The sequence below is a fragment of the Gossypium hirsutum genome, chromosome D05 (assembly GCF_007990345.1).
Source record: "Gossypium hirsutum isolate 1008001.06 chromosome D05, Gossypium_hirsutum_v2.1, whole genome shotgun sequence".
In the NCBI taxonomy this organism is placed as follows: Eukaryota; Viridiplantae; Streptophyta; class Magnoliopsida; order Malvales; family Malvaceae; genus Gossypium; species Gossypium hirsutum.
In genome coordinates, this window is record NC_053441.1 from 33,827,832 (window position 1) to 33,840,127 (window position 12,296).

Consider the following 12,296-nt stretch of genomic DNA (forward strand, 5'->3'; position numbering starts at 1 on the left):
ACATAAAGGTGGTGCCGGCCATTGGCAGGTCACCACCAATTTTTTTTAATTTTTTCGTATACTGGTGTCGGCCAATGACACCCCAAAATATAAAAAAATTTCCCGTAAAGGTGGTGCCAGCTATTGACAGGCCAGCACCCAAAATTTTTTTTTTCTTTTTTTTTCCCTATATACCAATATGATACGATTTAAAAAAAAACACTGGTTTCGTCTATTGACAGGCCAGAACTAAAAAAATTATTTTTTAAGTCTGACACAATTATCAAGCAATCATAGGTCCAAAATACCATGTGGTGCCGGCCATTGACAGGCCACCACCCCATTTTACTGTTCATTTTAGGTTATTTTGGTGATTGTTTTTAAACCTGGGTTATTTTTATAAATATAAGTTTTTTTTGAATTATTTTGGTAAAATAGCCTAGTTTTAAAGTTATGTTTAGACCCATGGGTTATGATCACTCCTAAAATGATAAAATTTTAATTTAGGTATTTTAGAATTTATAAAATTTTAAATTAATAATGGTAAAATTGTATTTTGTTTTCCAAAATTGATAAAAATTTGATTTAACCCTTTAAAAATTATAAAGATATAAACTAATAAAATAATAAAATTACATTTTTACTATTATAAAATATATAATTTAATTTCGGCCCTCAAGATATTTCTAGCTTCGCCACTGGTTACATCCTATTAACCACTTAAGTTTATTATCGTTAAAAAAGCTCATTGAAATATGACTCAATTAGAATATGTTACGAGGCACTTTAATCCAATTAAAAAGTGTTAATTGGATTTATATATAATAACAATAAAAATATATTAAAAATTCTACAAAATAAATAAAAATGATAAAAGTTCAAAAATAATATAATTAATAAAAATGATAGAAAACTACCCATTGACTTTGACAAGAGTTGATCGGCGTTGATCGATGTTGACAGATCGTTGATCGGTGTTAATTGACCATTGACTGACGTTGATCGATACTTGACTTAATAGTATTTTCATGTTTTATTTTAGAAAACTATTTTTAAATTTTTAAAAAGTATATATTTTTTTAAATTTTGCGAGAAAGATTTTTTAAATTCTTTCAAGAAATTTCTAATATATAGATTTTTTATATTCTTTTTATTTTTCATAATTTAATTTTTTTGTTTTCTTAAAGAAATATTTTTTTAATAATTGCAATTTCCTAGAGCTTATATATATTGACAAAATATAATTTTTATTTTATAATTTATTTTTAGATTTTTATAGTTTTTAGAATTTTTAATATATTTTTATTTTTAATACATATGGATTCCACGTGACATATTCAATCAATTTTTTTAATGGCAGTGGATTGAACTAGTTAACAAAATGAAACTTTAAGTACCAACCTGAGCAAAAAAAAAAAAAAAGTACTAAAGTGAAAAAAATGGTATACTTTAAGGGTCAAATGATGTGTTAAGCTTTTGTGTTTCCATGTAAATATTTAGGTTCAAGAGGGGTATTTATACAAATTTATTTTGACTTTAAGCTAATTATTAATTTTTCGGTTTATTTGTTATAGAGGTAGATTATCTACACTATTTATAAAGTCCTTTATTGATTTAGTGTCACTTATCAATTGAGTCTCAACTTAATTAGGTTTTTTCACATTTAAAATCAATTATATTATTTAAGGATACTTTAGCCTTTTTATTTGAAAAAAAAACTAATAAAAATATACAAATAATAAAATTTGAACCCATGCCAATTGGATTAGTAAAACCTTAAATTTACCACCTCAATCAAAATTTTAATTAAATATTTATATACATTTAAATTTTATTATACACACTTTATTACCTCCATCAATTTTATATCTATACTTACTATTTATAAAACCCTTTACGGAATTGGTGTTGCCTATTAACCAGGTCCCAACTCAATTAGAGAAATTACTTTAACATCCTTTCGCATTTAAAATAAATTATATTATTTAAGGATAATTTAATCTTTTTATTTGAAAAAAATAATAAAAATATATATATGATGGGATTTGAATCCGTGTCGAATGGGTTAGCCAAATTTTAATTTTACTACTTAACCAAAACTTTATTTTGATATTTATATGTATTTTAATTTTATCATGCACATTATATTACCTTTATCAATTGTACATATTAATAATGTTATTGATTGAGATGATGTCACAAATTAACTCGTTTGCAACTTAGGATGTATAATTGTATTAATTTAGTAACTTTAATCTGATGTTCGTTTTAGTTACAATTTAATCTAATCGTTTTAATTTTAATGTCGTATATATTTTATGTATTATTATTAATTAGTGTCAAATCATACATTTCATTATTTATTGTATATTATTTTTAAACACAAATTTGTATTTTAAATACATGGTTTCCACATACATACATGCGCGATAGAGCTTCTAGTATTAATAATATTGTTGATTGAGATGGTATCACAAATTAACTCAACATCAACTTAGAATGTATAATTATATTCATTTAGTAATCTTAATAAGATGTATTAATGTGTTTAAATTTCGTTTTACTTGCAATTTAATCTGTTTTTTTATTTTAATATCATATATATTTTATGTGTTATTTATTATATGTTATTTTTAAAAATAAATCTGTATTCTAAATACATAGTTTCCACACGCATAGACATGTGATAGAATTTCTAGTATTTATAATTTTATTTATACATTAATGTTTGATTGTGATTGTAATTCTAACTTTAAAAAATTATTAAAAAATAAATTTAAGTAAAATTTTGATATATAATTTTTATTAATTTATTTAAGTTTAAATTTAATTAAAATTTTATATTTAAGTATTTAAAATGTAATAATATGTTTGATTTAAATAAATTAAATATATAAAACTAAAGTAATTATTTAAATTAAAATATAATGGTTTAACTTACAATTAAGTACTAAATTCTATACTTTTAGATCGATTTTTACTAAATCAAAAAAATTTACAATAAAATTTTAAATATTTAATTATTTATGGATTAAATGAATAAATATTATAACGTATACAACTATCATGCTTTATTAAAATATAAAGTAATTTAAATTTAATTAAAATATTATGTATCCTAATTTAAATATCATATACATTTTATTCTTACTATTTACATACAATTCAAATTCAAATCTCCAAACAGAGCAATATAAAATTTCTTTAACTATAAATATCAATAATTATAAAATGATAGTGCAACACAACTAGTGTATGATTTGTAGAAAAAAAGTAAATTATAAGTAAGGTTACAAAATTATTTATAGATTTGATTATGATATTTCATATAAATTTTTTTATAATATATTTCATATAATTTTTAAAAAACTAAGTCTATTTGTAATATATAAATAGAAAGAATCTGATTAAAACTATTTTCAAATCAAAAAGAAAAAATGTTAGAATTGGTTAAGCTCTTTCATCAAAACTATATCTTGTGGTAAATAATCGTTCATATGATTCTTTGATGGAAAGAAAAAAGAGAGAGAGAAAAGGGCGTGGTGTTACCATTTTTGAAATGATTAAATATTGTCGAAATAATATTTAAACCCAATGATTGAAAGCAAAAATAAAAGATTCTAGAACAAGAAAATACCCTTTTCAATTTTGTCAACAACTAGCTTAAAATTTAAAATCCAACTATATTCTAAGCGAGACGAACAAAAAAAGGGGTTAGAGACAGCTCAATAAAAGAATGCCTAAGAATATATATTTTTAGCATTTTGAGAGTTATTTGACTTAAATAATGAGAGTATAAATGTTTTTTCCTTTTTTTTTCGAAAAAAAGAAGAAATTAAATGTCTAATTAATTTGATTTTAATTTTTTAGCTTGAAAGATATTGACCTATCAAAAATAACTACAAAATAAAATTAAATCATTATCACATACTGACGCACATATACCTAATTATACATAATAAAACTAGAGATCTATACATATATAATTACATATAATAAAATTCGAACGTGATACTCAATTTTTGTTAAGGCTTCATTAGCATTTTTAAATTTTTTTGCGTGTTCAATATTACGATTTACGAGGTTTAGTTAATTAACCCTATAATTAGATTGTTGAGTGATGCGTATTCCAAGGATCATTTCTAGTTTTGTCAACTTCATAAGATGATCATTACTAAAAAATTGTACAACCTTAGTATATAAAACTACTACAAATTAAGAAGCACTTCACTTTTATCTTTTTTTTAAATAATCAGAAAATAATTTATTTATTTATTTTCATAAGCGAAATTAATTTATTTAACTAAGAAGAAAAATAATTTATTTTAAATAATATATTTTAGGCAAAATTAATAAAAGAAATCCCTTCAGTCTTTGAATAAGTTCTCACTTTTGCCTCACAAATGAATCATAGGCAGAGTTGTTATGTCACTATTCTTTTCCATCATTTTGCCATTTACGACTCATTATCTCATGAACCGTCGGTGTAACTTCAGAATTAGAAATCGAGATTTAAAAATTGAAAAAAAAGAAAAAAAGAAAAGAAAAGAAATTAATTTACTTTAAGGTATTACATTGACATCTAGTCTAGTTGTTGTGATGATATGTTGGCCTGGCCTTCTAAAAGTTGTAGGCCAGCCACACCTAATCAACCACACTCCAAAACCAAGTAATTTGTCTCTCTTGAATGTTTCAAATTTATCACTAAAACTATAGCTCAACAAGTAACGAATCCCACAACAACACACAAGCTTTTCCTCGATCTAATTCGGATCTTCTTTTGCGTATTTCCCAGAAACAAAGTAATCAAAGTTTGGGTTTTTAGATGCTCGGATAGTCTACATAAGTTGACTATGGAAAGAACCAAACCTTGATGAAGATTGCAAGGGCCATTTGCAACAAGAATGCTGCGACAACCATCATTTTGAGATCGTTCGCCCCCTCGATATAAGATTTTAAATTCAAGGCAACAAAGCATGATGAGGCTGAACCAGCAATGAGTATAATGATCCATCGGAGAATCTCAACCGGAATAAGCAGTAGAAGCTGCAAATATGTCATAAAACTATACCTTAGATGGTTGTAAAAGAGCAAATGAATAACTAATAAATTTGATCTTCAAAACTTTAGGTAATCTTTAATGCTATGTTACTCAGACTCTTCATTCTAATTTGAAGAAATTGTGTTAGGCACCCATGTCCAGTGTATATCTGGACATGATTATTGGGATATGACCTTCCTAAGATTCTCTATATACATGGAAAAACTTAGGCATGCAAACACAGATTAGTATCTAACATTCACAACCCCAATCAAACAGTCTCTGTGCTCACCAATTAACAAGACCCAAGAAGCATCAATGAACATGCTATACTCGGGGCTTAAAACTTTAGGACTAGCATTTATGTTCTCTCATCCATAGAAATAATGAGAGAATATTAACAGAAAGATAGCTTTTAGGACTTGAATGGGAAACTGAAATCAGTTTGGCGAGAAAAATTGGGGGGGGGGGGGAGGAGGTTGCTTATTATTATTATTATTATTATGCCCTTTTAAATGTACAAAAACTTACCGCAGTTGGAATAAAAATGGAAAATGAATAACCCCACATGCACCAAAACCGTACAAGGCTAGCATTTGAACCTAGGTATTGAAGCAGGAATTTAAATGACATTGGCACCACAACTGCATAACCATAGATTCCAACAGCCGCTGCATTTATATAACCAACATCAAAGCTCCAAGAAGTAGTACCATCACTGTGCTTTTGCATAAGGTATGTGGCCCAGTTTCCAAAGGAAGCAAGCATAAAGACCAATGTTGTCGTGATCCAAATAAGTCCATACCTAATATACGAGCAAAAAGAAATCAAGACCAACAAACTAATTTCACAGATAATCATGGACACACTATTTTGCCACTATATAGTTATAGCTGTTACATTGTCAAGATTTCTACATAATCAGATTAATATTTCACCATATCAGAGTAACAAGAAATTTAACTTTCCTGTGGAGAACAACAAAAGGGACCATGTAACCTTTAGAAATCCATAAGAAAAAGATTTACAGCTTTTATCCCAGCATTGTACATTAAACAACACACTGATTAGCTTATAAGGAAAGATCCTTTGATTGTAGGCAAACCATCTATGGTCTCCCTTCCAAACAGCCATGAAGAGTCCCCTCCTATGAGACAAATAAAAGCTACAAATTTCTATGTATTTTGACTTCCATCATCAAATGATTCAATCTATCTCTTTTCTAGTTATTTTACTATTTTCTTTCTTAATGAATACCTTATTTTTATGAATAATAGATACTGATGCAACAGACCATGCAACCAATGGGTGCTTAAACCTATTGTATTACTGTTGCCCTCTACTCCTTTAAGATAATACCACTTGCATTTGTTATCTTTAGCATGCTTCCTTCAATGTTCTCGATGCTTTTCCAAGTTGTTACAATTCATGTCAAAATAGACAACCAAATAGCTAAACTTTCTAACTTGTTAAGTTTGCAGATGAGATTAGTGAGCTGTTCTCAACTTCCAAAAAGATTACTTCTTGCAAATGAAAGATTGCCCATGTCAATGGATGCTTTGATTGCTTACAGTACACTTTTCATTCCAATTTACATAGCCTAGAGTTAATATGCTATTATAACGTCTAAAACCTCCATAAACTTCTCTTCCAACTGATCATTTCCAAAAAAGAATGTCTAATTTTACGATGCAATGATGGCAAAAGAAGTAATGTCTAATTTTACGATGCAATGATGGCAAAAGAAGGTTTTTTTTTTGGGGGGGGGGTGGTGGGTGGGGGTTGAGCATACTCACAGGTCAGGGTTAGCATCAATCTTGCTGAAAAAATCTCCGGTGACAGGATAAAAGGAACTAATCAATCTGTATATGACAACATCTGTATCCACATTAAAATACTGCGTGTATGATGAGATACTAAAAACCCCACTCCAGTTGTTTGGTGGCTGTTGTTCAAATTCTTCTGCATATGATACACAAAGGGATGATTGAGTATTAAGGTTCCTTCAGTAACACTATAATTGAATTACATCTATCACACAGTTTAATAACCAAAATTCTAATATCTCAACTCTAGATGCAATGATTTTGGACATTTTTCTTTCCTGCAGTTATTATCAAGAACACAAATTTCCTCACTAAAACCACTATTTAATACATTAATCATTGTAAATAGAGCAGATTTGCAATTTTATGACCTCAATAGAAAAAAAATCACTTAAAAGAAAATTTGATTAATTTGAACGAAGTTTTCCTTTTAGGGGAAGGAAATAAATTAAAAGAAATAAGAAAAAAAAAATACCGGTAGGAGCTTCAAGAGTTTGATAACCTCGACCCCTACCTCCTCCGCTGCCATTATTTGGAGGGAAAATTTGCATATTCGCTTCAGGAACTGCATAATTACAATAAAAAAAAGTTCATAAATGCTGTAATAAGCCTTTTTTTTCTTTTTTTCTTTTTCAAAACGCTAAATGTAAAAGAAAAAGCACCATCATAAGAGGCCTTCTTTTCTTCATTGGTAACGGCCTGAGATTCGAATGAAAATTGAAATTAAGTCGAATCTTTGAAAAATTAAATTGATAAAAAAAGGAAAATCATTCAAATTAGATGGTAAATAAAAATAAGAAGCTTACGGGAACTGAGCCGAGCAAATGACTGGTACTAAGATTTGAATACGATGATTCCTCCATTGAAAATAAGAGATCGAACTCAGAAATTAACAGAAAATTTGAATTTTTTTAAATTCTCTTTCTTGAAAGAATTGAGGTTTTTTTTTAAAGGAAAAAACAGACAAGGAGGAGGGAACGGTTTGGGAATTCTGGACTGAACAGTGAACAACCGGGGGAGCTCAGAGCTTAACGCACGCGCCTTTCTGGAGCAATGAGTTTCACGGTTAATTTTTTTCGGACTTACCAACGAGGTTCATATGATTTGGGCTTAATAATGGGCCTGCTTAACCAATGAAAATAAATTTAAGTCGAATTGTGTGTTAAATCTATTCAAGTTAAAATAAGGTAAACTACAATGGTCACTTAACTATGTATAAATTTTTATTTTAGTCAATTAATTTTGAAAAGTAACTATTTGATCACTAATGTTTTTTAGATTGTTTTTTTTTCATCCAACAATAAAGCAATTAAGGTGGTATTTTCTTAATTGGTATAATAATAAATTTAATCTTTTAATTTTATTTTTTATTAATTTAGCCTTGAGTCCATATAAATATTATAAAAATAAATATTATTTTTAAAATTTAAAGATTCTTGATACGGTAGAATATTCGAAATAGAAAAATGAAAGGAAGAAATAGCAGATAGAAGACAAGAGAAAATTTCAGAGAAGAGAAATGAAGAAGAAAAACTGTGTATTTCTCATAATTGCCATTCCTCATGCTGATTGGTCAGTATAAAAGCAAATAACGGCTTAGGAATGACAATTTGTCACATCCAGCAATAGTTGTCCAATCCGCAAAGTTTAACTAAATGGTTATATCCTTAAATGAACAGTTTTTGAGGTACCCTTTATATGCACGGTTTAACTAATACCATTACCCAAAACACATTGTTTTGTTCTAATGACAAATAAACAAATGATTAACTGAAAATTAATAGAAATTTAAACATATAACTGTTGCACTAATTATTCCATATCAAATACTCCCCCCACAAACACAATCCTTGTCCTCAAGGATCAAATGCTGGATACTTCTGTTAGAGCTCAGTCAGACTCTCCCAGGTGGAGTCTTCAGGGAAGATATTGGCCCATTCCACAAAAACCTTTGTAGATGCATGATTCCCTCGTTTCACCATTTATCTCTCAAGGACCCTTATTGGTATTTTGTCTAAAGTGCCATGAGCATCTGTAGGAGGTAACGTTGGAGTGCTAGCAGCAGAACCAATGTGCTTTTTGAGTTGAGAAACGTGGAAGGTGGAATGGATGTGGGCATTAGCAGGTAAGGTCAACTTGTATGCTACCTTGCCCCTCCTAGCTTCTATAGAGAAATGGATAAAATATCTTAGGTACAGCTTCTGATTGGCTTTCGTCTTGAGGGAATACTGTCTATAAGGTTGTGATTTGAGGTAAACCAAGTCACTGATATGAAATTCCCTATCAGATTTACATTTGTCAGCTATTTGCTTCATACATTTTTGAGCTCGTTTTAAATGAAATTGCAATAGATCTCAAGCAGCTTCCCTTTGCTGCAACCCTTTCGCTTCATAATGAGTTGTCTGTATGGCCGTATGAAAGGTGGTATTTTACCACCACTCGACTAAGGGTAGCCATTGAACCCACTCACTAGGCTGTTCCCCTAACATGCACCTTAAATAACCTTCCAAACTTCTGTTTAAAACCTCAGTCTGCCCATTGGTCTGAGGGTGATAGGTAGTAGAGAGGTGGAGCTTACTAGGTGCTTGAATAATGATTGCCAAAACGAGTTGATGAAGATATTGTATTTATCCGATACAATACTCTTAGTAACCCCATAGAGCTTGTAAACGTGATCTAAATACTGTTGAGCCACTATGAGGGTAGTGAAGGGATGTGACAAGGTAAAAAAAAATGGCCATACTTGGTGAGTCTGTCAATAACAATGAGAATAGTGTTTTTCCCTTTGGATAGAGGCAACCCTTCGATGAAGTCCATGCTGATAGTCGCCCATGCACGAGTGAGAATAGGTAGAGGTTGTAACAACCCTAGTGAGGCTGTTGTTTCGTGCTTACACCTCTGACAAGCCTCACATTCGATCACCCATTTTTTTACATTAGTTGATATTCTTTTCCAATACAACAGACTAGAGATTCTGTGTCTAGAGGCATCCACCATGGAATAAGTCAAAGAGAGTATTTCTTAACCTGAGGTTCTGCTCAACCACTACCTTCCCTTTTTGTCTTAAGATTCTGCCATTCTAGGAATATTTTAGGTGAAACTAAAGCTGATGCTGAAAGTCTAAACAGATATTATGTAAAGCTAGATCAGTGAAACAAGAATCCAAAATCTGCCTCCATACCTTAGACTATGAAATGCTTCCCACACATTGCAACAACTGATCCTCTTGTGAGTGATAGCTACTATATTCAGGTTCCCTTTTCTGTAGGTGATGGAATAATCATATCCCGACATTTTTGCTACCCACTTCTACTGATAAGGAGTGATAGCTTGTCTGTCAACTAAAAATCAAAGACTCTGGTGATCTTTCTTGATATGGAAATGCTTGCCAACTAAATAAGGATGCTATTTCTTGACCGCAAGTAGGACTGCAAGCATTTCCTTGTCATAAATAGACAAAGCTTGATGGCGAACCCTGAGATCCTTACTGAAAAAAAACAATAGGCCTCCATTTTTGCTGTAGTACTACCCCCAATCCTTGACCACATGCATCAATTTCTACAGTAAATTCCTCCTAAAATATGGAAGAACAAGTACGGGAGCTTGGCAGACTGCTTATTTGAGTTGGTCAAATACTACTTATGCACTGTGGGACCAGTGCCATTGTACCTTTTTTTTAAAAAGGTAGTGAGGGGTTTGGCTAGCATTTTATATTGTCTGATAAACCTTCAATAATAGCTTGAGAGTCCCAAGAATCCCCTTAACTCTTTGACTGATCTGGGAGTTGGCCAATTAAGCACCCCATCAACTTTGGTGGGATCCATAGAGACAGAACCAATTGAAATTATATGTCTCAGGTATTTTACTTGAGTAGTGCCAAAGTTGCACTTCCTTTTCTTTGCAAAGAGTTGATGTTGCCTTAATAGAACCATAACTTCCCTCAAATGTGCTATATGTTGGGACCAATTGGTAGAGTAAACCGATATATCATTAAAGAATTCTAACACAAACTTCCTTAAGAGGTGTTTGAAGACTCCATTCATCAAGGTTTGAAAGCTGGAAGGAGCATTTGTCAGGCCAAAAGGCATGACAAGGATCTCATAGTAGCCTTCATGAGTCTTGAAAGTAGTTTCGTGGACACCCCTTTCACACATTCTAATTTGATGATATCTTAAATGCAAGTCTAACTTGGAAAAATAAGTGGCTTGCCCCAGCTTATCCAAAAGTTCCTCAATAACAGGGATTGGGAATTTATCTTTAATGGTTAGTTGGTTAAGCTGTCTATAGTCTACACATAGCCTCCAACTACCATCCTTCTTCTTTACCATGATAATGGAAGAGGAAAAAAAACTGTTACTATCTTGAATTATCTCTGCATGCAACATCTCATTGACCAATTTCTCAATCTCATACTTTTGGACAGTAGGGTACCTATAAGGTCTAACTTTGACCACTTGAGACTCATCTTGAAGAGGGATTCGATGATCCTGCACCCTTTAGGCAACTAAAAAACATCATCAAATTTGGTGATGAGTAGTTCTATATCCTGGTGGAAGGTTGGGTATGGCAATGTCAATGCTGCTTGAGTCAAGGTAGTGGATAACATTGGCCAGGGTCTATGTTCTAACATGCTGAAACACTTTGACAACTGTGGTCCTGTCAAAATGTGAAAGCTCCTAGGAAGGATGCCTTAGAGAGTGCAAGGTTTTCCCAGATAATCAAGCTGCATAATCAGGGAGGAAAAATTCTAAATAATTGGGCTGAGGGATAACAACCACGGAATACCAACAACCAGATCACACCTTTTGACAAGAAGAACCATTAAATCAGTAAGGAAGGTGCAGTATTGTGACTTCCAAGACAAAACTGAAAATAATCTTTGTGTTGACAGTTGAGCTCCATTAGCAACCACCACCTTTAATTGACAAATGTGACACCCCAAACCCTGTCGAGATGGTCTGACCCAAATTTTGCGCGATACATTAGCCACCGAGGTGACTTTACATTAAACAACCACAAATCACACCAACCATCTATACTCACCATAAATATACAGAATATTTTATACAAGCATTTAGTCTTAAGAGCATGCTTTTTTGAAACAAACAATAAATCATACAATCAGTGAAATAAGGCGTACCTAAATTTCGACACGCTCTATTAACTACAAAATGTTTTGTTAGTTCATATAAGCAATATCATATAAGTCAAGCAGTAGTTTTAACCAAACAAGTAAACACGGAGATTAAAAAGTCCCAAAAATTAAACAGTTTGAAAAGTCCATTCACAATCCTTCCAAAATGTTTTATAAATTGCCCAAATTTATCTAGGTTTTATAAACTCAGTACACATACTGTAGAAAGAAAGTTTGTGTGATGGATCACTGAACTGTCACCCTCCTCACTATTCTGCACACTACTTATTTGAAGGGGAAAAGAAAGATAAAGAGA

General features: G+C 30.9%; 1 protein-coding gene across 2 annotated transcripts; it reads right to left on the bottom strand.

Annotated features, from left to right (window-relative positions):
* Nucleotides 1-4,518: 4,518 nt before the first annotated feature.
* On the bottom strand, nt 4,519-7,914 carry LOC107904132 (protein YIPF1 homolog). Of its 2 annotated transcripts, XM_016830408.2 has the most exons (7): nt 7,653-7,914; nt 7,509-7,545; nt 7,322-7,411; nt 6,817-6,982; nt 5,734-5,825; nt 5,552-5,622; nt 4,519-5,025 (listed from the first exon to the last, which is right to left on the bottom strand). In XM_016830408.2, exons 1-7 carry the CDS (start codon nt 7,707-7,709, stop codon nt 4,831-4,833), a joined length of 708 nt encoding a protein of 235 aa, XP_016685897.1. In that variant the 5' UTR covers nt 7,710-7,914; the 3' UTR covers nt 4,519-4,830. The 2 variants fall into 2 exon arrangements, with proteins under 2 accessions (XP_016685897.1, XP_016685896.1); XM_016830407.2 differs by having other exon boundaries at nt 5,552-5,825; nt 7,653-7,910.
* Between the last annotated feature and the right edge of the window lie 4,382 nt (nt 7,915-12,296).